Below are 25816 nucleotides of genomic sequence, written 5' to 3'. Positions count from 1 at the left end.
ATTTAAGAATAAAATCAATCCTTTATGTTTACAAGATATTTACCATTCAACTGGTCTCACTCAATATCCATCTAGTATCATTTCCCTTCAGCCTGAAGAACTTGCATTACATTTCATTAAAGCAGATCAGCTAGAAATATTGTTTTTCTTCGTCTTAGAATGCCTTTATTTCATCTTCATTCTTCAAGGATATTTTCAGTAGATAGAGAATTCTAGGTTAACAATTACTTTCTTTCAATACTTTAAAAATGTTCCAATGTCTTCTGGCTGTCATGGTTTCTGATAAGCAATATGGAGTTATTCAAATCACTTGTATGCAATGCATCATTTTTTTCCATATACTTTCAAGATTTTTGTCTTTATTTTTGGTTTTCGACAATTTAATTGCTATGTGTTTAAAAATGGTTTTCTTTATGTTTATCCTGATTAGAGTTCACTAAACTTCTTATGTCACTTATCAATTTGGGAAGTTTTCAGCCATTATGAGGTCTGACAATTAAGTTCATGAACGTGTTGCACCGATTTTGCTGACCTTTTTATGATATCATTATGAATTTGTACCAACTGGCCAAACAGTTAACTAAGTTTACTATTTGGAAGTGTTCAAAAGGCTGTGCGGAAAAGTTAGATGACCTGAACTTTTCGCCAACAATAAATGGCTCTGGCATCATGACAATGCACCAGCTCACCCGGCACTGTCTATGAGGGAGTTTTAGCCAGTAAATAAATAACTATTAGAACACCCTCCCTACTCACCTGCTCTGGCCCCCAATGACTTCTTTCTTTACCGAAGATAAAGGAAATATTGAAAGAAAGACATTTTGATGACATTCAGGACATCAAGGGTAATATGAAGACAGCTCTGATGGCCATTCCAGAAAAAAAGCTTCAAAATTGCTTTGAAGGGTGGACTAGGCGTTGGCATCGGTGCATAGCTTCCCAAGGGGAGTACTTCAAAGGTGACTGTAGTGATATTCAGTAATGAGGTACACAGCATTTTTTCGTCGATGAGTTTGTGAACTTAATTGTCCGACCTCACATTTCTTCAAATAATTTTTTCTTCCCCAATGTCTTTCTCTTCTCCTTCTGGACATATTTGTTAGATCTTTTGATATTATCCAACAAGTCCCTGAGGCTTGTTCATTTCTTTTCTTTGTAATCTCTAGTCTGCAAATTAACAATTTCTAATGATCTGTCTTCAACTTCTACCTCTTTCTGCTGTTATATCCATTTTGTTATTGAGTCAATCCAAGATGTATTTTATTTCTGAAAAAATACTATACATATGGCAGAAATTTCAACAAATTTGTACAGATGTTGTTCACTTGAGATATTTTGGAAAACAACTATCTACCCATTAGTTACCATCTGGGGAATAAGTGAAATAGGATACCCCCTTCCCTAGCATAACTTACCATCTAATCATAAGTGGCCCAAATATTACCTACAACTGAAGTATAAGAAAAATATCTGTTCAAGTCCTTTACCCGTTTCATTGGATTGCTTTTTTGTTGAATTGTATGAGTTTTTAAATATATTTTAGATATTAATACCTTGTCAGATATATGAATTGGAAATATTTTATCCCCTTCTGTGGGTTGCCTTTTCACACTGTTGATGGTGTCATTTTATGCACAATTTTTAAACTTTCATATCTGTTTTTTCTTTTGTTGCTCACCTTTTGGTGTTGTATCTAAAAATCCTTTGATACATACAATGTCATGAAAGTTTTGCCTTGTGTTTTTATCTATGAGTTTTATAGTTTTAGCTCTTACATTTAGGTCTTTGATTCATTTTTTACTTATTTTATATATGGTATGAATTTACGAAGTAGGGATCTAAATTCATTCTCTTGCATGTAGATGGGCAGTTTCCCAGCACCATTTGTTGAAAAGATATCCTTTCCCATTGAATGGTCTTGTACCCTTGCAAAAAATCATGTGACCATATACGTGAGGGTTTGTTTCTGGCCTCTCTATCGTGTATATATGTCTGTGTTTATGCTTGTTTTGATTACTGTAGCTTTGTAGTAAGCTTCCAAATCAGGAAGTGTGAAACTTTTAACTTTGTTCTCCTTTTTCAACGTCATTTTGGCTATTCAGGGACCATATGAATTTTAAGATAGATTTTTCTATTTTTGCACAAAAGCATCACTGGGATTTTGATAGCAATTACACTGAATACATAGATCGCTTTGGAAATACTGACATCTTAACAATATTAAGTTATTCAATCCATGAAAATAGGATGTCTTTCCATTTATTTGTATCTTCTTTAATTTACTTCAGCAATATTTTGCAGTTTTCATGGTACAAGTCTTTTGCCTCTTTGGTTAAGTTTATTCCTAGACCTTTTACTATTTTTTGATGCTCTTGTAAATGGAACTGTTTTTTAAAATCTCCTTTTTGGATTGTTCATTGTTAGTGTATAAACACAACTAATTTTTACATGTTGGTTTTGTATCCTATAATTTTGCTATGTTCATTCATTAGTTCCAACAGTTTTTTTGTGGAATATTTAGGGTTTTCTAAAGATAAAATAATGTTGTCTGTGAACAAAGGCACAGACAACTTCTTCATTACTTCTTCATTTCCAATTTGGATACCTTTTATTTCTTTTTCTTGCCTAACTGCTTGAGCTAAAACTTCCAATAATATGTTGAACAGAAGTGGCAAAAGCAGGCATCCTTGTCTTGTTCATCTTTCACCGTTGTATATGACATTAGCTGTGTTTTTTTCATATATGGCTTTTAATATGTTGAGGTAATTTCCTTCTAGTCTTAGTGTCTTGAGTGTTTCATCATGAAAGAGTGTTGAATTTTGTCAAATGCTCTTTCTGTATCAAGTGAGATGATAGTATGTTTTTCCCCCTTCGTTCTATTACTGTGGTATATTATAATGATTGATTTTCACATGTTGTTCATATTCTTTTTCAAATATTAAATAATCTAAGTCAAAAAATTTGCAATAATTTTTTAAATTCAGGAAAAAAGAGAATTGTGTTTTAATTTCTTAACAATTTTAACTGGCTTCATTTTTAACAGCAGTAAAGATGGTTTATTTCAAAAAGTTCAAAAAGTTTAATTTATAAATAAATACTGGTTAATTTATAGGTAAAAGAAAAACAGGAAAGGAAGAAAGAAAGATCTCACAGAGTTTCAGGCCCAGCTGCACTCTTAAGAATAAATAACCAATAGTAGATGAAGAAATAAAAAAATGAACCAACCCTTGACTTATATCCCAGAAAGTACACTGGGAACAAAACTGAAAAAACACCCCCTAAGGTTTTATAGGTGTTATATTACTTGTAAAAATACAGGCCTGCTTTTAGGAACTGGTCCTAATATACATCAACATGGCAGAAAAATCTTAGCCCTTGCCCTTTAAGCCATTCCCAACCCAAGAACAACAACAAAAAGATGCCAACATCAGCTAAAAGAATTCTCTACTTTAAAGTATACACAGAACTGAAGTATTTTTGCGCAAGGGATGGGCAATGTCCAGAAAGATTTAGACAAAAATGTTTATTATAATCATTAACTCATAACAGTAAGAATTATGCATATTATTAGTTTCTTTGTGTATAAACTTAATTTTATCTACAACAATAATGTACTATTGTATTTCGTTTAATATTCTTTTTAAATATTTAACCAAAGTATTTGAAACTTTGAAATTATTTTTAGGGACAATAATATCCAACCAAATACCCTGTAACGTGTATGGCTATGAAATAATATATATCAATAACTCTAGGAATTTTAAGAACCTTATGAAAGAAAGGTTCAGATTTGCTCATTATCTCATAATTATAAAGACAAGTGAACTCATCTACAAAAGACCTTCTACATATAACACTCACTAAAAGAAAATACATCAAAGACTTTTAATACACCAAAATATTCCATTCCTCTAAGGACCCTGGATAATCAACTCATCAGTATTTTAGCTAAAAAACGTAGTATTCCAAATTCACTATATGAACCAACACATTTCAAATTTACCTTAGTTCACCATTTTTCACCAAGTCAAGATAAAACATGGACGTGTGCTATAAACATTAAACAGATATTTTTCAGAAATCAAGAAAAATAATGTGTGTTTCAGCTTGAGTCCTACTACATAATAAGTGACCACAAGATTCTTAAATAGGAAGCTTTTCTCCCCTAAGGATACTTTGGCATACACGAGACATTATCAACATATGAAACACTGGAAACGTTACCCCATGATTCTAAATAAGTCTCAGATATTACCCAAGAAAGATAATAAAATGAACTGTGACTATCATTATGGTTTCTCACTGGTAGATATTGCTGACAAGATTCTCTGTTCAATCATAGGACTACCGACTGTGAAAGATAAGACAGATGTGCACTGCCAACATTTTGATATATTTTAGAAAGTAATGTGGTAAAACAAATATATAACACTTAAAATATTGGCAGATTAAAATTTAGAAATGTTGAAAGGTTGCTCACTATGAAGCAAAGATCTTAAAACTATTCTGTAATCATATGAGGTGATAAAACCCTGTATGCAGGGCTCATGAACCCCAAATTATAAAGACAAATTAAAAAAATCGCAGTGAGAAAATACAAGAAATTTTGAAGCCAATACAAAATTCTGCTGATTGACTTCCAGTAAACTACTTTTACCCAAAATATGTTTTGAAATGATATGTGCGCATGCGCACGCACACACATGAACATAAATTTTTAAAAATGATTTTTAAAGTTTCTACATAGAAATATGGTGCTAACTAGAAATCAAATTAAAAACTGTACAAAAGTAAAGGTGAATAAATGATTGCTATAATAGCTCACTGGAAAAAATTTCAAGCAAAATAACTATTTAAAAATGTATTAAAAAACAATATAACTTGATGATGGAAGGAGAACTGATTCTGGGTGGTGAACACACAATGGGATTTATAGATAATGTAATACAGAATTGTACACCTGAAATCTATGTAATTTTACTAACAAATGTCACCCCAATAAATTAAAAAAAATGATATAACTTGAAAAATAACACTAAAAATTACAATACATTATTGAAGAAATTATAGGTGACCTAAACAAGTAAAGAGATACAATCATGATCATGGTCATAAGACAAAATACCTTTAAATGTTAATTCTCCCAAAGTTAATCTACAGGTTAAATGCAATTCCAATATAAATCCCAGTAGGCTTTTTTTTTTTTTTTTTTTTGCAGAAATGGACAAGCTGATTCTAAAATTTACATGGAAATGCAAAGGATATACGAGTACAAAGCAATCGTTAACTTACAGTAATTTATCTTAAGGTTACAGAAATCAAAAGTGAGGTATTGGTGAAACAAGAGCCATAAAGATCAGTGAAATAGAATAGAGTTCACATGTGGACTCTCATGTATTTCATTAAAGATTGAAATCTGGTAGAAAAAGGATAGCTTTTAATAACAAATAGTGTGGGGAAAATTAGATATGCATGTGTAAGAAAAACCTTGGCTCTTATCTCATACATAAAAAGTAATGCAAAATGATTCTAGACCTAAACATAAAAGCTGAAAACAGGGAGGGGGCAGAATCTTTGCAACCTTGGAGCAGGCCAAGATGGTTTAGATTACAATTCACTCCATGAGCCTAGCTCAGCCCTAATCAAAAACCTCACCAGAGGACAAAAGAGAAGATACACCACCACTTAAATACACAGAAATAGATCTACTTGAATTCTACAGGACATGTTATAACCAAGTATAAAACATGACAGATATTTCCAATAAAATCAGAAATAAGATAGTGATGTCCTCTTCCACCCCTACTAGTCAACGTCACACTGGAGCTTTATCAGTGCAAAGAGACACGAAAAACAAATGAGATAAAAATATCTGAAGATAAAATATAAATCTCTCATAACTTCTAGATGATGTAATTACCTAGCCAGAAAATCCAAGCAAAGAAACTGAACAACTATTAGAGCTAAGAAGAGAGTTCACTGAGAAGCCCAAATGCGGGAACACAGAAAAGTCACTTGTTTTCCTATACACCAGTAATAATTAATTTAAAAAATATAATGAAGGGAAACATTCTTGATAGCAATCAAAATGTTAAAATATGCAGAAATGACTCCAATAAGATCTCTATGGTGAAAACTATAAAATATAAATATAATGCTACTGAAAGTCAGAAAAATAGGGAGGGAAAGAAGGAATAAGAGTTTCATAATATCCTAATCAAAATTCAAAAACAATTATTAACAGAACTTGACAATTTGATTCTAAAATTTATCTGAAAGATGAAACTTTCATTTTTTACACGCGTACCGCAATATTATTTGAAAACTTACATCACTTTTTAACAAAGAGTAATTTGTTCCAGATTTATTGACATCTAATCAACATAAAACATTGTGTAAGTGCCAACAGGTACAGAAAAGATCCTTAACATCACTAATCATCAGGAAAATGCAAATCAAATTCACAGTGAGATATCATCAGCTCAAGCCCGATAGAATGGCTATCATCAAAAAAGCTAGAGATAACAAGTGCTAGCGATGACGTGAAGAGAAGGGAAGCCATGCTCATTGGTTGATGGGAATGTAAATTGGTACAGCCATTATAGAAAATACTGTGGTGGTTCCTCCAAAACTCAAAAACCGAATTACCATCTGATCTGGCAATTCCATTTCTGCATATATATCCAAAGGAAATAAAATCACTATCTCAAAGAGATATCTGTACTCCTATGTTCGTTGCAGCATTATTCACAGTTAGCCAAGATACAGAAACGACGTAAGTGCCTGTAGCAAGATAGACAGCTAAAGAAGATGTGAGATATCTATACACACATACTTACATACATATGTATATATAAATGAATATTATTCAGCCATGAGAAAGAAGGAAATCCTGCCATTTGCAAAAACAGAGATAGATCATCTTGAGAACATTATGCAAAGTAAAAGGATAATTTTTAACTAGTGATTACTTATCTACAGTTAAAAGACCAACTTCAAAATTTACCTTTCTACAAACTTCCTAATGAGAGGTAGTCTATTAACTATACGCATATATGGCTATAGCTCCATTTCTTTATGATACATGTATTTACTTTTAAATTATACTTATGATAATCAAGTAGTCCAGATTTTGAAAATATCAACTTTTATTTATCAGTTTGAAAGAATAAACAAATACCAATTACCACATTTTTAGATTTAAGAATTTCAATAGTATGCCCAGGTTTAGTGAAATAATTTACCTTAATAGGATGTAAAAGCCAAAGTTTAATTAAATCATTAAAAGCAGTGCCTGCTTTACATGGTAGTGAGGAACTGTAACCTACAGGAATACAAGCTGAAACCAGGCAAAGCAATCTTGGTAATCAACTGTAAAAGTTACAATTGATCCGTGACTTGTAAAAATTTTGTAAAAACATTAAAACTCTCTTACTGTCAGTTACAAATATATAGAAAACTGAAAACTAGTAAAACTAACATTTATTTACTACACTATAATTTAGAAAAACATTGAGAATTAACTTACTAAGAGTAGCTTGAATGGGCTTGCCTTATTCTTACCATTTAACTTAAGATACTAAGCTATCTTTTCTATACCTTGGTAAGTTACCAAACTTCTTTTCAAGTTTGGATCACCTTCCAATATTTTATCCTTTGCACTGTCAATGTTGTGAATTATGTCCTAGAGTTTCTTTAATGTACAGGTTTTCGGCAGCGTCATTTCCTCTGGCATATCTTCATTCTTTTCATCACAATCATTTTCCTCATTTATGTTGAAAAGCTCACCTTTACAAAGTTCCTCCATCTATGAGTCTCTTAAAAATAGCAATGTCACCATTCCCACAGTCAGCTATTTCTCCATAACTCCATTTACATTCTGATTTTCATTTCCAATGTTATCACTTTTCACTTTATGGCTGCATTTTCATTTCATCTTTGTTGACCAAATCCCTCTTTCAATTATCCACTTTTGTACAATGTCAAGCGGATGTCTCACTGGGAACACAACTACATGCTTTATTGTCTGTGCATGAAATGAGTAACACAGTGACGAATCACTGAAAGATTTTGAAAGAAGGGACATGACTGGTCACTGATTGTGATGCGCATTTGTAATCTATACAGTGAGTTGTGGACTGAAAAGTTAGTGGTGAAGTTTATACATGATGCAATTACTTCATTAATGTACCACAGTAACTGAAGTTGGAACCTAGTGGTTGGAGGTCTGGGGGATGGCTGTTATTTAACTAAACTGTGGTACCTGAAATTCATAAATATCAAAGCCATATAAAGCAAGAACTACCTGTCCCTAAAAGCTATTATACAGCATAACATTAAGAAATGAAAAATTTACAAAAGAACCTTTAACATTTTCCCTACATTATCAAATGACATCAACTTGAATGTAAAAATCAAGTAATTTATTGGTAGTCTACAGATACAATTAGTCCTTGACTTTAATATACCATGTTTCCCTGAAAATAAGACCTAGCCGGACAATCAGCTCTCATGCATCTTTTGGAGCAAAAATTAATATAACACTGGGTCTTATAGTAAAGTAAGACCAGGTTTTATATTTATTTTTGCTCCAAAAGACGCATGAGAGCTGATTGTCCGGCTAGGTCTTATTTTCAGGGGAAAAGGGTATTTGACTTTCATAACAACTCACCTTTTACCAGAACATACTGATACTCATAGTCATATTTCATTAATGGGATTTGAACTTTAATAAATTAAAAAAAGGAAGGAGATTTCAAACTCATATGTCAGCAGCTGTGTTGTCACCTTATTACAATAGAGTTAACTTATTCAATTATGCAAATGTATTATATTTTGACCTTATATAAAAATGTATGGGGAAAAAATCAGCAATGATGGTAATACAAAGCATAGTGGTAATGTGAAAGACAGGTTTTGTGAATTTAATTCCATTGAGACAAAAGCAGAATGCTTTAGCATTAGTCACTCGATTAAGCCAGTTTTTTCACTGTGAATACAAAAGAATCCAATACAAGAGCAAGTGCAATACAAATCACAAAAATATTTTATTAATGATTTGATATAAAATTAAGAATTACATTATAGTTTTACCTCTCTATTAACATTAGCAATTGTTTGAATTTTGCATTATAACTGCAAAGTGGACAATGATCTTAAGTTTCCTAATACTCATTAGAAGCTCTACGCTACTACATTGAATATAAACATTTCTATTAGAAGCAATGGAATTTGAAATACAGAAGAAAGCGTGTTCATAATTTTTAGGTCATGAAATGACCTAAAATAAAATCCGTTAGCTAATTAGTATCCCTCTTTGTAGGAAGTCAAAATATTCTTGCAAAAAAAAAAAAATATTCTTGTATATAATCTTATTATGTCTTCAAAATGATTAGCTCTGTATCTCACAAGAGAAATATCTTGATATTAGAGACAGGGAAATCAAAGCACAGAAAAGACAGAATTAGAACTCAAGTTGATGAATTTTAACAGTTCAATATTTTTTCCAAAACATTTTAGACAGGAAATTCTAAGTTAATATTGAAAAGCAAATGGGGTGTTCAATTTGGTATTTAACATATTGTTTAATATATGTTTAATATAATCACAACATGTTCACTTTCCAAAAATTTAAGTGATTTTATTTACCCCAACAATCCGTTTCATAGCATCCAATTTAGCAGAATCTTTGCTGCTCTCCAACATCTGCTTTAGATCTTCATTCCTATACAAAAGGGAGAAAAGAAAATCTGCATTTAGATTTTCACATTATACAGTTATTAAAATATATCATTTTCAAAAGAATTAACAATAATATGGTGGGCAAAGTTAAGTAACTGCATTTTTGTTTATAATTACATATGTATTTCTCATCTTAACCCTACAAAATACAATGAAGTGTTGTGATGTCATGAAGCCCATCAATTAAACAAAAATATAAAACTGTAACTCAGTTCTGGGCAAAATATCAGTGTGAACACAGGCATACAGATTCTCTTGTCCCAAAATTCTTTCAGCATAAGCATCAAAAAAATAAAATAAGAAAAATCTTTGACTCAGCACTAAAATATTTTCATAAGCCAAAAAGTAAAAGCTTCCTTCAGAATATCTCAAGAAAGGACACTCAAATATCTCAAGAAAGAAAAGCTATCTGTCATTCACACTATCCCTTTTTTCTCCCTACCTTCTTCCCCCACCAAAAAGAGAATAAATATGAAGGGAACCTCAAATGATACCCCCTAATTTAAAGAATGAATTAAAGGCAATTTTAACATCTAAATGAGAAGATGAGGTAATGAACCAGAGCAGTTAGTGATAAGGATGAAAATGAAGGATAGATTCAAAAAGGACTTAGAAGTTAAAATCAGTGGGATGCAGTGAATGAATGTAAAGGATAAGGGGGCACTCAATAAGGATGCCCCCATTTCCAGTTCAGATAACAATGTTAAGATAACTTTGCCAAAGAGGTAGACATTTTCTGTTTTCCAAGGCTAACTTGCTATGTAAACATCTTAAAAGATAATGTAGAACAAAAAACTATCAATGCCTTTTACACAAAAGAGCTGCAAAAAATGAGAAAACCCATGAAGAATTGTCTCCCAATAGATTCTTTTGCTCACAACTTACCTAACCCTATTCTTAGAAGATTCACTTAGAAGTGAACCTTCTCCCCAGCAAATTCACAAATTCCCCCCACCAAAAGGAAATTTATAATTTGCGACTTCTAATCATTTTTCATTCAACATGGCAAAACACATTTGTGTAACAGTTACATATAACTAGGCAAAGAGTTCTTAGACTTCTCACCAAAAGTTCGGTCCATAAAAGGGAACACTGATAAATTGGATCTCATCAAAATTAAAAACTTACTCCAAGAAAAACAGTCTTAAGAGAAACAAAAAGAATTACAGACTGTCAGAAAAATATTTGCAACCATATATGTGATTAAGGACTAGTATCCAGAATATAAAAAGAACTCCAAAACTCAAGTGTTTAAAAAAAAAAAAAGAAGTCTGCGAACACCTTGGTCTTGGACGTCAAGCATCAAGAACAGCGAGAAATAAATGTCTGTCTGTTGATCAAGCCACCCAGTCCAAGATATTATGTAATGGCAGCTCTAGCAAACTAATACAGACAGCAACAAACAATTCACCAAAGGAAAAATACAAATGGCCAAAAAGGTACATGAAAAGATAATCAACTTCATTCGCTACTAGGGAAATGCAAACTAAAATCACAGCAAGATATCGCTACACACCTATCAGAATGGCTTTAAGTAAAAAAGCGACAACACCAAATGATAGTGAGGATCTAGAGAAAATGATTCACCCGTACACTGGTGGTGAACGTAAAAGGTTACAGTCACTGTGGTAGCTTGGTAGGCTACAGAATTAAGCCTGCAATTACCACACAGTAATTGTATCCTAGCGTGCTTATCCCCAGGAAATGGAAATTTATACTCAAACAAAAACCTGTACAAAAGGATTCATAGAAACTTTATTCCTATTAGCCAAAATGGGAACAACCCAGATGTTCTTTAACGGATGTACGTTTCAACAAACTGGTATATTCACAGCATGAAATACCACTCAGCAGTAAAAAGAAACACACTATTGATACAACTCTGATTAATATTCAAAGAAGTATGCTGAGTGAGAAAAGTTAAACTTCAAAGGTTACACACTATACTATTCCATTTATATAACATTCTTGAAATAACAAAATTATAGAAATGAAGAACAGTGGTTACTGAAGGTTAAGGTCAAGAATGGGAAGGATGGATATAAAAGGGCAATACAAGAGAACCCTGTGGTGATGCAACTCTTATGTCAGTTTATTGTCGTGATGGTTACATGAACCTACATGTGATAAAATGAAAAACAGAACACACACATACTCTCTCACTCGCGTGCGCACGTAAAACAGGAAATCTGAACAAGACTGGCAGATTACATCAATGTCAACATCTTGGTTGTAATATTATTGTACTATAGTTTATCACTGAAGGAAACTGGGTAATTGATACACAGGATTTCTCTGTCTTATTTCTTATAACTGCATATGAATCTACAATTTTCTCAAAATCAAAAATTTAACTTAAAAAAAGTTTGTAACAATTACAGCTCATTTTTTACGACAAACAGGCCAATCAAAAGTAAATGGCCAAACGAGTTGAACAGACATTTCACAAAAGATAAGAAATGACAATAAACACATGAAAAGATAATTAATATCATGAATTACCGGGGAAATGCAAATTAAATGAAATACCATTACGTATCCATTAGAAGAGTTGAAATGAAGAGACTGACAATGACAAACTGGCCAAGGCTATGGAGCAACTAGCGCTCACACACTGCTGGTGGGAATGTTAAATAAACAAAAAGAAAATTTTGGAAAACTGGGAGTTTCTTACAAACTTAAATATGAAATTACCATATGACCCAGTCATTCCACTCTCCAGAGAAATACGTTTCCACAAAATGACTGTCATGCATATTCACAGAAGCTTTATTCACAACAGTAAAAAAACTGGGAAAAAATCTTAATGTCCATCAGTAAAACGTGATTTAGCTATACACTGGAAAACTACCCGGCAGTGAAAAAGAACTACTGATACACGCCAGAAGATGGATGAATTCTCAAAATCGTTATGCTGAGTGAAAGAAGCCAGATGCAGAAGAGCATGACTTATGCATATTCATTTAAAATTCTAGAAAATACAAACTAATCTGTAGCGACAGAAAGCAGATCAGTGGTATCCTGGTGCCATAGGATAGGGAAAGAAATGGACAGCATAGGGATGTAAAATTTCTTCCATAAGGTGATGGAAATGTTCTGCATCTTCTTGATTGTGATGGTGATCTCACAAGTGTATACATCTGTCAAAAATCTAATTATAATCTTGAGGTGGATCATTTGTTCCGTGCAAATTATACCTCCATAAAGTTATTAAAAAGTTTTTAGTGTTTTATTCACATGTGTGAATAAGATGCTTAGTTCTCCAAATATATACATCTATTTCTGAGAAATACATTACAAGGGATCAGGTAAGCCACCATTTTACATACTTTGAAATAAAGGTATCACATTTAAGCTTTATGCTTATGAAAAAATTAAAATCACTGAATCTTATTTTAGTAAATCAAATGAAAATCCTCTTTAATGGCTGCTAGAAATTGACAGGAAACTTTGTAGTATTACAAATTATAACTGACTCTGTGCAATAGTTATTAGTTTGTAATTAGCAATCTTCCAAAGTTTTTAAAACAAATTCTGTAGAAGAAATTTTAAAAAGTTTTAGTCTGCATGATTCCTTCACGCAACACAGTACAAGGACCAAAAAAAAAAGTATCAAAGCCCTTTCATCTCAGTTTAGGCTTAAAAGTAGGTCAGAAGAGCTTCTTTACTCCACATAGATAGCCTTGACAAAAACAATTACTTCAGTTTTGTACATTTTACAAATTTAGGCCTAACGTAGGCAATAAGCACTTATCAAGAATGAATGATCAACTAACTCGTTGTTATGGGCTGAGTTGTATCCCTTCCCAAATTCGTATGTTGAAGCTCTAACTCCCAAGAATGTGACTATTTGGAGATAGAGCCTTTAAAGAAGTAATTAAGTTAAAATGAGGTCAGTGAGTGAGCCCTAATCCAATATGACTGATGTCGTAATAAGAGCAAATTAGGTCACAGACACACAAGGACCGAGGGATGGCCGTGTAAGGACACAAGAAGGTGACCATCTGCAAGCCAGTGAAACAGGCCTCAGAAGAAACCAAATCTGGCAACACCTTAGATTTCTAGCCTCTACAATCGGGAGAAAATAAATTTCTGTTGATTAAGCCACTGAGTCTGTGGCATTTTGTTATGGCAGCCCTGGCAAACTAATACAGGAGTTCAATGTTACAAATTATCATTGCAGTAAAAAAATTAACAAACAAATAAAAGCTAAGCATAGTTTTTTTCCAAAAAGAGTACAGGCAATGAAATGTTTTATGAAAAAAAATTACTCTTCTTTTCCAAGCAGCTCATAAAATGAAATGCAAAGGGGAACACTAGTGTGACACAAAAATAACTAATTACAATACCTACTTTGTTCTAATTAAAAACACAAGTAGAAAATATATAAATAGTAGCAACAGCAATATATAAAAACTAAATGTGAGGATATACAACTACCAAACATTAAAATACTATAAATGTTCACTGTAGTGAATTTAGAATCCTTTCTTAAAACTTCTCAGCTGTCACATTGTACAAATAACTGAAAAAGTAGAGAAATTAATGGAACCACATATGAGGCTTTCTTTCCTTCTACTTTTTGTGAATTTCCTATTTTCCTTAATGATCAGGTATACTTTTATAATTGAAAAACCTAAAAGAAACCTTGAAAACCTTACTGGAGTAAGAAAGCAAAAAAAAAACTGAAGTAAATAGATGATAATTAAATAGAAAGAAAATGTGATCACACATTTACGTCAAAAAAAGAAATTCATTTTCTTGTGCTTGATCACATTTTATATTCCCCAAGAGTTTTCCACCATTACTCTCCAATTCATGGTGAGAGAAATGAGCAATGAAGAATAATGTAATGTCAATTTCTAGGAGCCAAACTCTAACTCCAAGTGTATTTTACTCATGGCTAGTGGAAACTTGGTTTGTTCCTCTTAAGCTTGATATGCCAGAGTCCCCTTCCCAGCCACCTCCCAGTCCTGACATGCTCTCTCAAACGAAAAACAAGAAAACAGGAACCCAATATTAAAGCCAAAGGTTTTGCTCTTCATGTTAACAGAAAAAATAGTCTTCCAACAACAAATATAAATATATCTTTTACATTAACACAAGCAAAGAGCTAATAACTTTGAGGTTCAGAAAAAAAAGAAAAATCCTACGCATTGTTTAAACCTTAGATATTTAACTATACAACTTCTCATAGATATGTCATAAAGACCTATTGAAAATTCTGGTGTAAATTACCTATTTCTTCTGAAATTCCTCTTTGCTTGTTACCAAAACAGTAAAGACTTGGGAGAGTTAACACCATAACATCTAATTTACCCTCAAAATATGTTCACTTCTATTGAGTCATTTTAGGTGTACCTCTTTCCTTATGTGGATTCAAATATGGCCTATTAACATGCATTACTGAATTAACTTAGAAATCATGAAATTCTTTTTGCTAAACATCAAAAGAGTGAATTCAAAATAATGCTGAATTGGCAATGTTTTCATCTCTGCTGAAAACTAATACTTGTTTCAAATATGTATTTTTTAATTTACCCAGTTCTTCATTTTATCCACTTACCTAGAGTATTAGGGTACTAACTTTATTTTTACATAAGTGACATCTTGTGGTGTTAAGCGGTATAACTTTTCCTGTTCAAAATATGCCTGTTTTCAGTTTCAAGGAACAGATAAAAATATGTAACTGAAATGTTAAAGAAAATCTTACTATTACCAGGAGGTCACTCTTATTTCAGCACCAGTATAAAGCAGAGACTATAATCGAAAAGCAAAATTTTACCAGTTTGTGTAAGAACTTAGGAGGTAGTAGGGCTTTTACATAGCATAAATTATCTCTCTTTAAGAGTTATACTCCATGACTCTTTAAAACCTTCCACTCCTTTTAAAGACAATGGAAATTAAGGGGAAAGTTAAGACTGCAGCACTGCAGACTGTATCAGTGATACTCAAAGTGTGATTGAGAAAGTCTGCTCCAAGAACCATTACCAATCCACAGATTTTTGTTACTAATCCATAAGATATGTACAGAAACTAAGCAAGCACAGTTAGAGAAACCTGACAGAGCAATTCAACAGTGTAATTTTGTATCTTTTCAATCTAATAAAAAATTGGGGCTTGTACTTTGCATGCTTTTTTAAAATTTCATTTTCCTAGTGAATTATTTTTTATTGTATTTTACTAAAGTACCTATCCATGATGGACTGGAAATTTTTTTTTGCAAAGGCTCTTCAACAGTATGAGAGCACTGATCTACATAAATACCTACATTTCCCTCAAAACCTCACCAAAATTTGTACACCTGTACTACAGAAGCAAAACCTGAAACTTAAATCCAGGAATGATGAAATGGGAAAAGTAACAGCGATTTCCAGTCAGGGTACAGCCCCAAAAAGATGCATCAAAATTTATGAGGGGAGGGCTAGACCTTTTTCAAGCCTTGCTAAAAATTCTAAAATATGGGCACCACTCAAATGAACCACTTTTCATTTCATTGAGAACCACTCAAATGAAAAACATTTCTACTCCAAGCGGTACATTGTACACATGAATAGGTATACATGAAAAAAGGCTGGGAACAAGAATCAGAATTCACGTTTTTCTATGTGCTATGATTAGAGAAGGCTAAATAAAAAAGACACCTGACGAAAGATTTGCAAGTGGGAGTTAACCACACAGATACTTGACAGGGGATGGGAGAACAAGGAGGAAGGGCACTCCAGCCAAAGAGAATGAAAGGGGGTAGATAACACTAGTAAAGGCTTTGGTGTTTACTCAACGAAAATGAGGAACCGGAGGGCTTTGAATAGAGGAGTCATACTCTCATATATACAACAGAATGGAATCACTCTGGCTGCTATGTTTAGAATATACTGTAATGACTTCCGGATCTGTTCATGATGCTGTGGCTTCTATGAGACTAAACCTGCCACAGAAAGTAACTACAAAAGCTGGAAAAAATAAGTAAAATAACTTTCTGAAGGCACTGGAGATCAACCAATGCTGGCAGGACTTAAGGGGCCAAGATCTGGAAAGAAGAGAAGCACACAAAGTGAACTCCTTATTCACACCAGCTTTTTCCCCTGAGTGCATTTCCCAAATTGCCATTTGGGAGAACAGAACCCAAGGAAAAATGACAGTTTTAACAGACATTTTAACACAAATGTTGAGGTTTAGGGCTACCAAAGGACTGGCACTTTGAGGGGGGAAATTACAGAGTTGGGAACCAGTGAAAAGGTACACAAAAATCTGCATACAAACTCCCTTAAAGTAGCTGGCTAAATGTTTACAGGGCAGGATTCCAGGAAACTCAGCAGAAAACAGCACCTGGGCGGTTAAACACCTAAGCAGAGATTTCAGTAACCACATATTGTTGGGAAGAGAAGCTGGAATTCAAGTCTCTTCCAAGTAGAGAAGCCTTGTAAATTACCTGGCCTTTCAGTTAAGACCACAGAAGGACCATAATGGAAGAGTAAGGATGTTCCCCAGGAGTATGAGAAAAAAACTGAAATAGACAAAAGACCTTAAAATGCCTAAAATTAAGCTTAAACAGGATCAAAGAGATCTGCTAGTACTCTATGTGCCTGTCAGAAAAAACCACAAACCTCTTTGGAAGAAGATATCATCCAGAGCCTCAAGGGTGCTTTTTATCCTAAATATCCAGCATCTGATCAAAACTTAAGAGACACACTAAAAACAGGACCAAATAACAAAGGGGAGGTGAGGGGAGGGGAGGGGAGGGGAGGGGAGGACAGGACAGGACAGGTCAGGAAAGGAAAGGAAAGGAAAGGAAAGGAAAGGAAAGGAAAGGAAAGGAAAGGAAAGGAAAGGAAAGGAAAGGAAAGGAAAGGAAAGGAAAGGAGGAAAGAAAGGGAGAGAGAACTCCATGGGTAATTCAAATTCTGGAGGTATCGGATAGAAACTATAAAATAACTACAATTAATATGGTCAGGAAAAGAGGGACAAAGTAGATCAAATGATAATGTCAAATGATAATGTCAACAAAGAAGTAGAATCTATACAAAAAAATCAAATGGACATTCAGAACTGAAAAATACAGTATATGAAATTAAGAACTCACCAGACAGGTTTAACAGCAGACTGGAAATAGCAAAAGATAGGATTCTTGAACTTGAAGGCAGGTCAAGAGAGAATATACAATTTCCACCAAAAATGGAAAACACAGAACATCAGAGACATGTAGGATTTAGACAAAATATGTAACATATCTCTAAGTAGAGTCCCAAAATGAGAGGGGAGAAAGAGAGAATGAGACAAAGCAGTATTTCAAGAGATAACTGTTACCAATTTTTCCAAACTGATGGAAGACATAAACCCACATATTCAAAAATCTTAAGAAAACAGAACATAAAAAAAAAAAACTACACTAGGCATAGCAAAGTCAAACGGTTGAAAAAAATGAAAGACAATGAAAAAAAAAATCTCAAAAGCATGCAGAGAGAAAAAACAGACATTTTCTTAAGGAAACAGTCAGCACAACTTTTCTGTAAAGGACCAGATAGTAAATATTTTACTACAGGCATTACAGGCCATATCATCTCTGATATAACTACTCATCTCTATCATTTTAGAATGAAAGTAGCTACAGGCAAAACATAAACAGGCTTGGCTGTGTTCTAATAAAATTTTATTTATATAAACAGGCCATAGTTTGCTAACCCCTGCCTTAAAAGGATCAACAGTAATACTGATAGCCAAGTTTTCAACAGACATTACAGAGGCCAGAAGATAATGAAACAACATCTTTAAAAGGCTGAAAGAAAAGGCCGACATACGATTCTATACCCATTGAAAATAACCTTCAAAACTGAAGGTTAAATAAAGTGGTTTTCAGACTAATAAAATCTGAGGATCTGCTGCCAGGACATAAAAGGATAGCATTTTAAAAATAAAATAAAGTAATTCTAAACTGATATGTATTCTAAGTGTATCGCTTCCACCTATAAAGCAAAAGTTGACAGAATTAATAGAAGAGAAACATACATCCACAATCATAATTGGCAATTTTAACATACCTGTCTCAGTAAGTGATAGAATAAGCAGACCAAAAAAAATTCAGTAAAGGTGTAGATAATCTGAACCACACAATTAAGCAACTTTACCTAACACACAGAGCACTATACCCATCAACTGCAGAAGAAACATTCCTTTTAAGTGCACACAGAATCTTTACCAAAATAGACTATCTGCCGAATAACATCTCAACGAATTTCAAAGGTCTAAACTCAGACAGAACATGTGGAATCTAACTAGCAATCAGTAACAGAAGAATAACTAGAAAATGGCCACAGATGGTTAGAAATATAAGCAACACACTTTAAATGACCTATGGGCCAAAGAAGGTATCATCAGGGAAATTAGAAAGTATTTTGAACTGACTAATGAAACTGCATTTCACAATTCATGAGATGCAGCCAAAGCAGTACTGAGAAGTAAATTTACATTTCCAAATGCAGTATTTAAAAAAATTGAACAATCAATAATCTAAGCTACCATTTCAAGAAGCTAAAAAAAAAACACAGCAAATTAAAGTCAAAGAACAAGTAAAGAAAGAAGGGATAAAAGGAGAATTCGATAGAATACAAAGCAAATGGTGATGGAAGGAGAACTGACTCTGGATGGTGAACAAACAATGTGACATATAGATGACGTATTACAGAATTGTACACTTGAAACCTATATAATTTTACTAACCATTTTCACCCCCAAAAAATTTAATTTAAAAACTTCACAATTAAGAAAAGCAAGCAAACTACAATAGAGAAAAACCAAGAAAACTAAAGGTTGGTATCTATTTCAAATAAGTTGTTATGAAGACAATGAGAAAGGCATTTACCATTGGGCCTAGCACATTCATTTATTCAATATCCACTATGTGTCAAGAACTGTTCTAAGTAATGGGGTCCCTGACCTCTTGGGACTTCATTCTAAGTGAGAATTCAGGGGGAAAAGGGTAGTAAGGGGGATGGATGACAGAAGGAGGAAAAAGAAGGGAAGGGGGGAAGAGGGAAGAAAAACACAGACAGAAAAACCAGATCAGTACTCAAAGAATTAAAATAGGGTAATTCAATAAAGTAAGATTGAGTGATCACAAAAGACCTCTATGGTGATCATTTAAGCTGAGGTCTCAAACGACAAGGAGCCAACCACAGGAATTTTGCAAAGATAATACGGCAGGAATGAACTTGGTTATAGGAGACCCAAAAGAAGGTCTGTAAGGGGTCTGCAAATGTAAGCTGTTTTTCTCAAGTATACTCCTTTCAAACCCATAAGAGGCACACAATAAATATTAGGGAGAGAATAAATGAATATAGGCTATATACCAAACACATTCCTTAGAGGAATACAAAAAAGGCCTTCACTGGATTCTCAAAAGGGTCTACAACCCCCCAAAATGTTAAAAACTAGGCATGTTCTAAAAACCACAAGAAGTCTCCATATTTTCCAATCCCTTGATCAACACCCTTAGCTACTTGTTATCTTGTGAGGTAGCTAGAAGTAGGCTCTAATTTTACTTAGGCTACTAGGAATGTCTTCTAGATGTGACTACTCATCCTTCAAGTTTTAAAGGCAATCTCACAGCATCACTGAGCTAGTGGAGCTCATATATGCTGAGATTAAAACATTGGTTGGAACAGGCAGAAGCTCTTTTCCACTGTTTAAGAGCACAGTAAACCGAAAATGCCACTTTCTATAAAATATTAAAAGACTGGGGGAATCTCAGAAGCAATAAAAGAAAAAATTGATAAATATAAACAAAAATTTCTAAAATGTTTGCATTTTTAAAAAGCCAGAAACTAAGACAAAAACTCAAGTAAAATGGATTTGGAATTCATCTGATAGAAATGCTAATTTTCTTAAACTACAAAGAGCTCTTAACTAATCACTAAAAGCTGATTCAATAGGGAAATGGACAAAGGACATTTAAAAGTATTTCACTGAAAGAATAAACCAATAAATGTAAGAGAAGATTTAATGCACTCACAAGTATAAGGTCTCAGTGTTATAACATTTTGCACCTATAAGATTGGCACATATCATGAAATTTGATGGTACCCAGTATTGACAAAGGTGTAATGAAAACAGACTTTACCGTTGGTGGAGGAAAAAAGCTGATGCAACCCATATGGAAGGTAATTTAGCAATATCTATCATAATTTAAAATGTAATAACCTTTGACATACAAAGAGATAAATTCACACAAGTATACAAAAATGTTGCAGTATTGCTTACTAAACAAAAAGTGGTATCAATCAAATGCCCCTTCAAAAGGGAACTAATGAAATAAAGAGACTACTAGGAGATATTACATAGTGGTTAAAGAGATTGAAATAGTTTCATATGCTGATATGGAAATGCCTCCAAGATACATGAAGGGAAAAGCAAGATACATAGAGGATACTATATATTACATATGTTATCATTTGGTTTTAAATTTTTTTTCTGGAAAGATACACATGAACTTGTTCACTGCGGGTATGGAAATATGAGTTACACCCTTTCTACATTACTAAGTTGCCACTAACATGCCTTGCATTTATAACATATAATTAGCTACTAATATAAGTACTTTTTTCTAGAACTTATATTACTATCTAATTTTAGCATTACAATGTCTCTATGAAGCATATGTGGCTATGATTCCCATTTAATATTTCAGGAAAGTGAAGCCCATAAATATATAAGGACAATATACAAGTAAAAGATTTTAACAACATGTAAGAAAATCTAAACTCATGTAACTTAAGTACACCATCAGAACTAGGGAATGGCAAAGAATCAAACTTAAGTCTTGTTTTGAAATCCAACATTCTTTCCATTTTTCACAATGCTGTCAATTTCTACTATAAAGTTGAGTATACTACAAACATCTTTCAAGAACTATAAAGTAATACCTTATAAATATAAAATCCATAACCTACAGTGCCACACTTCCTCCCTAATCTGTAATCTGCCACAAGAAAACTGTCGTATTTTCTTCTCTTAAACTCAAAACTGTTATGAAAAGAAAACCGATCACTAGAACCATAATAAACACTAATTCTAACTATTCTCAATAGTAGTCTAAAACATCTGTGATACACTTTTGCATAAGTCAAAACAAATTTTATTTTCACTGGCACTACTTTGACTGTATTTGGTTAACATTATCTCATGTAGATTCATCAGCTCAAAATTAATTAGTATTATAGAATAGTGTATTCCATCCAAACAATTCATCTTTGTTGGCTCGCACGCCTCGCTACCATTGGCATGCCACCGTAGTAACGGGCACGGTGCCACAGTAACAGATGGGCAGAAACACGGACATGCCAGAGAGTCAGTATGTGCATCGGGTCTGAGGATTAGCAGCAGATTTGCCTCCAAGAAACGCGTAACCTATGGCCGAATAAATCTAAGTTTTCTACAACTGTGTTAATAAGATATGCCAACTCAAAGCTAGATTAATTTTTAAGTTCTTTAAAAAATAAAAAAATTCCAAGGCCACAGAAGGCAAGTTCTCTGCCTGATGAGTTTGGATCAGCCTTCCGTGTAGGGAATTGAGGAAATCAATATGCAGTCACCACTTTAGACAAGCTCTGCCCCTAAAGCACTTGAAAATCTCAGTAAAAAATTCTGTTTTTAAAAAGTCACGTGGTACTGTTGCAAGATGAAAAAGTTCTAGAGATCTGTTGTACACCATTGTGAATATACGTAACACTATCAAACTGTACAGTTAAAAATGATTAAGATAGTAAATTTAATGTTATGTATTTTTTAATCACATTTAAGAAAAAAATTTTTAAAAGACGTGGCCCTGTCAAGTCTCCTGATGAAGGCTATGTAAACCTAGAAGGAGAAAAAGGTCCTACAAATTCCTACTTGACAGTAATAGAATCTGAAAGTGCAAATAACTGAAGTTTATACAATTATTTTAAATTTTGCTATCTGTTGAATAATTGCTGTCATCTAAAAAACCTGTCATTTTAAAAAGATTATTTCACATGTGGTTTTAAATATTTGAAATATAATACATATACTACTGACCAAACTATTTTGAAAATTTTTATCATTATTACTATGTTAATGAAAACAGTTTTAAAATCTAAGAATGCTAAGGAAAAAAAACAAAATCACTTGTGGTCACTGTCATCCAAAATCATTTAAGTGATGTACAAAACACCAGAATAGATGGGTATGTGAGGGGTGTGTGTGTGTGTGTGTGTGTGTGTGTGTGTTACCAGTAACTATCTCTGACTTCCAGGCATTTAAATGTTACATTTTCTCTTTAAAGAAATGTTCGTGTATCCAAACACCAATCTGTCATTTTGTAATTGTTACATTGTAAGCTAGGCAGAAGCTACTGATAAGAACTATGCATTTCTAACAGTATTTGATTTACTTTTAATTAACCCTACCATTTCTACATGAAAGATTAAATATGGGTCATTTGTTTTGATTTCATTCAAGTACACAAAAGTGTTTGTAAAAATTTACTGCCCCGAAGGTGGTGAGTTCAAATATTCAGAAGAGTATCTTAGATCTGGATTTCAACAACTAGGTAAAATTTCAACAAAAATTCTGGGTAATGACACGGAGTTGCCCACTTGTAAGTTTGCCAAATAAAAATGTTAACAAAAACTACCCGCTACCATTACCATGATTTCATAAAAGACAGTAGGAAGGATGTTTGCATTCCTTTAAGTACTAGTACAGTAGCCATTTGTATTCCTTCTTTAGTCATTTACTGCTCACATTATTTTGAGCTAATGTTCTTTAGACACTATGTTTTTATTTTTTTCATTCTCAAAGTATTTTTTGGTTAATATTATATTGACATTTTCAGTACCCACAAACATCTCAAGAACAGACTTTTGACAGAACTTGATTACATCTAATGAAAAGTGTGATTACTTAGTTGTATGTTGCTCTCTCACCTCAGACATATCTACAAATATATAACAACAACAGTCCAAGTTCACCAATGAAAATGACAATGTCCTTTCACCTTCCCAAATGTCCTCTCCACCCTTCCTCATTTCCATCAATAGTCCCACCATTCTTCCAGTTAGCCTTAAAATCAAAGTCCTGGATTCCTTCCTCCCCTCACTCCAATCTAGGGAGTAACTAACACCTATAAATGCCTCTTTCGTTGCTCACCTCACATTTCCTTTCCTCTTCATTACCTACCTACACCAACGGAGTCCAAAGCATAATTACATGACTCTTAGACTTTTCTAAAATTCTCTTTATGGTTCCTCTGCCTCCAGTTTCTTTCCTTCAATCCATTCTCCATATAATGCCAAATCAAACTTCCCAAATCCCCACTATAGTAATCACTTGTAATCATCAACTCCTGTTCTTAGAATGGAAGTTAAAGTCCAATTTCCTCCACACTCTAGCAACTACTTCCTGATTCTCCTTTTCCACTACTCCTTTCCAGGAGCTCCCCTCTTCATACAAACTGGTCCACTCGCCGATACTGTAAAAAAGAATATTTTACCTTCACTCTGGATGCTTTCCTAATCCTTGTGTCAAGATGTAAAACAAAGTCTACCTTCTCCAGCAGCTCCAGCCTTCGGTGACGATTTTCTCCTTCAATATCTTGCAGTGCTCATTGCATTTGACACGAGGCAACCACTAACCTTTTTTTTAATGTTAGTGTTCTGACACCTCAGCTGAAGATAACGTACATGAAAATGGTTGGCATACTGACACACGGATACATGACCCCTGGAAAACTATTTTCAAAAAGCAAATGTAAAATCCCTGGAGCTCCAAAGCCAGGGAAGCATGGGGGAACAGCCTGTACGACTCTCACAACATGCGAACTATTTCTCTAGTTTGGAAACTCAGAGACCCTCTGGGCAATTACACACCTTGGATCATAATGAGGACTCAAAAAAAGGGACGGTTGAAATAGTGAGAGACTGTGGGCATGGAGCCCTATGATAACTGACGGTGTCATAAGGAGGGAACCTAAGAGCATATGGAGGAGTAGTAACAGGATATGGCATTACATGGGGTGAAGGGCCATCAAAACAAAAAGACACTGAGAGCTCTTGCAATCCAGATCCATCCAATCCAGAAACAGTTTCTGATCAAATAACTGGGGCCCATACCCATAACACTGGTGAACAGAAGAGTTTTACATGCATTTAGTACCAATTATTGAGCCAAACGAGGCCTGGTTCGAGTGGGACCTGGAGATGTCTACAGAGTGAGGTTTCAGGAAGGGAAGAAAGAGACTCCAGTCTAGGAACAACGGGCGGTTTTGAACAGACAGAATTGAGACTTGATTCTATCACCAAAGTTCAGTAAGCAGGACACAAGGATTAACTGCTAGTAGGAAGACTGGAGGACTTACAAATTCCTCTATGTGGCGGGGAATGTCCAGAAAATCATACAAAATAAAAGCATTATGAAAATACAAGGTATTATTATTGCCATTGCTACAGTTAAAATACTGGACTGTATCCCCCAAGTCAAGAACAGAAGCTACACAGAGGAGCCATCCAATACATGTTTGACAATTACGGCGATGGTGGTAGGAGTGGCAGCGATGAATGACAGAAGTTAACATCTCCAACAATTGCTCAGGTGTATTTATGTATGCCCTGCCCTGTTCCCTGACTTTAGAGGGGGATATTCAATTATTCACAATATATATAGCAAGATTTTAAAACTTTAATAGAAAAAGGGAAAATAAGAAAATTAAAATAAAATATAAGTGTAAGGTTAATATTCAAAATGCATGCCACAGAGCTCCAGACACTTGCAAGCTACAGACCACAAATTTTGCTGTAAATTTTCTAGCAGTCCTTGCGTCCAGGAAATAATCGATGATTCACACTGTTGCTAAATAAAGGAGTAAGGGAAGATCTCAGAAGAAATAATTTCTGACACTACATAGACTCAATGCATCCTCAGAGAAAACTTCTCCAAAAATAACCACCACTGAGCTAAGCTGCCCCTACTCATCCTTGCTGCTATCATCTGCCCCTCCTCCAACACTCAATGAAGACATTTTAGCCACAATTATTACACTTATTTTGAGTGACTTTCACCTGAA

General features: G+C 33.8%; 1 protein-coding gene across 2 annotated transcripts in view; it reads right to left on the bottom strand.

Annotated features, from left to right (window-relative positions):
* The window catches only part of AP3B1 (adaptor related protein complex 3 subunit beta 1), a 223026-nt gene that overhangs the window by 184359 nt on the left and 12851 nt on the right, over positions 1-25816 (bottom strand). For both annotated transcript variants that reach the window (XR_013993671.1, XM_081054083.1), the window contains exon 2: positions 9649-9724. Coding sequence is in view for 1 of the 2 variants with exons in the window: in XM_081054083.1 (XP_080910209.1) it covers positions 9649-9724 (76 nt within the window). In the remaining variant the exon portion in view is untranslated. The remainder of the gene's footprint in view (positions 1-9648; positions 9725-25816) is intronic.

The sequence above is a fragment of the Rhinolophus hipposideros genome (genome assembly GCF_964194185.1).
Source record: "Rhinolophus hipposideros genome assembly, chromosome: 7".
In the NCBI taxonomy this organism is placed as follows: domain Eukaryota; kingdom Metazoa; phylum Chordata; class Mammalia; order Chiroptera; family Rhinolophidae; genus Rhinolophus; species Rhinolophus hipposideros.
This window is presented reverse-complemented; position numbering and strand designations above follow the sequence as displayed.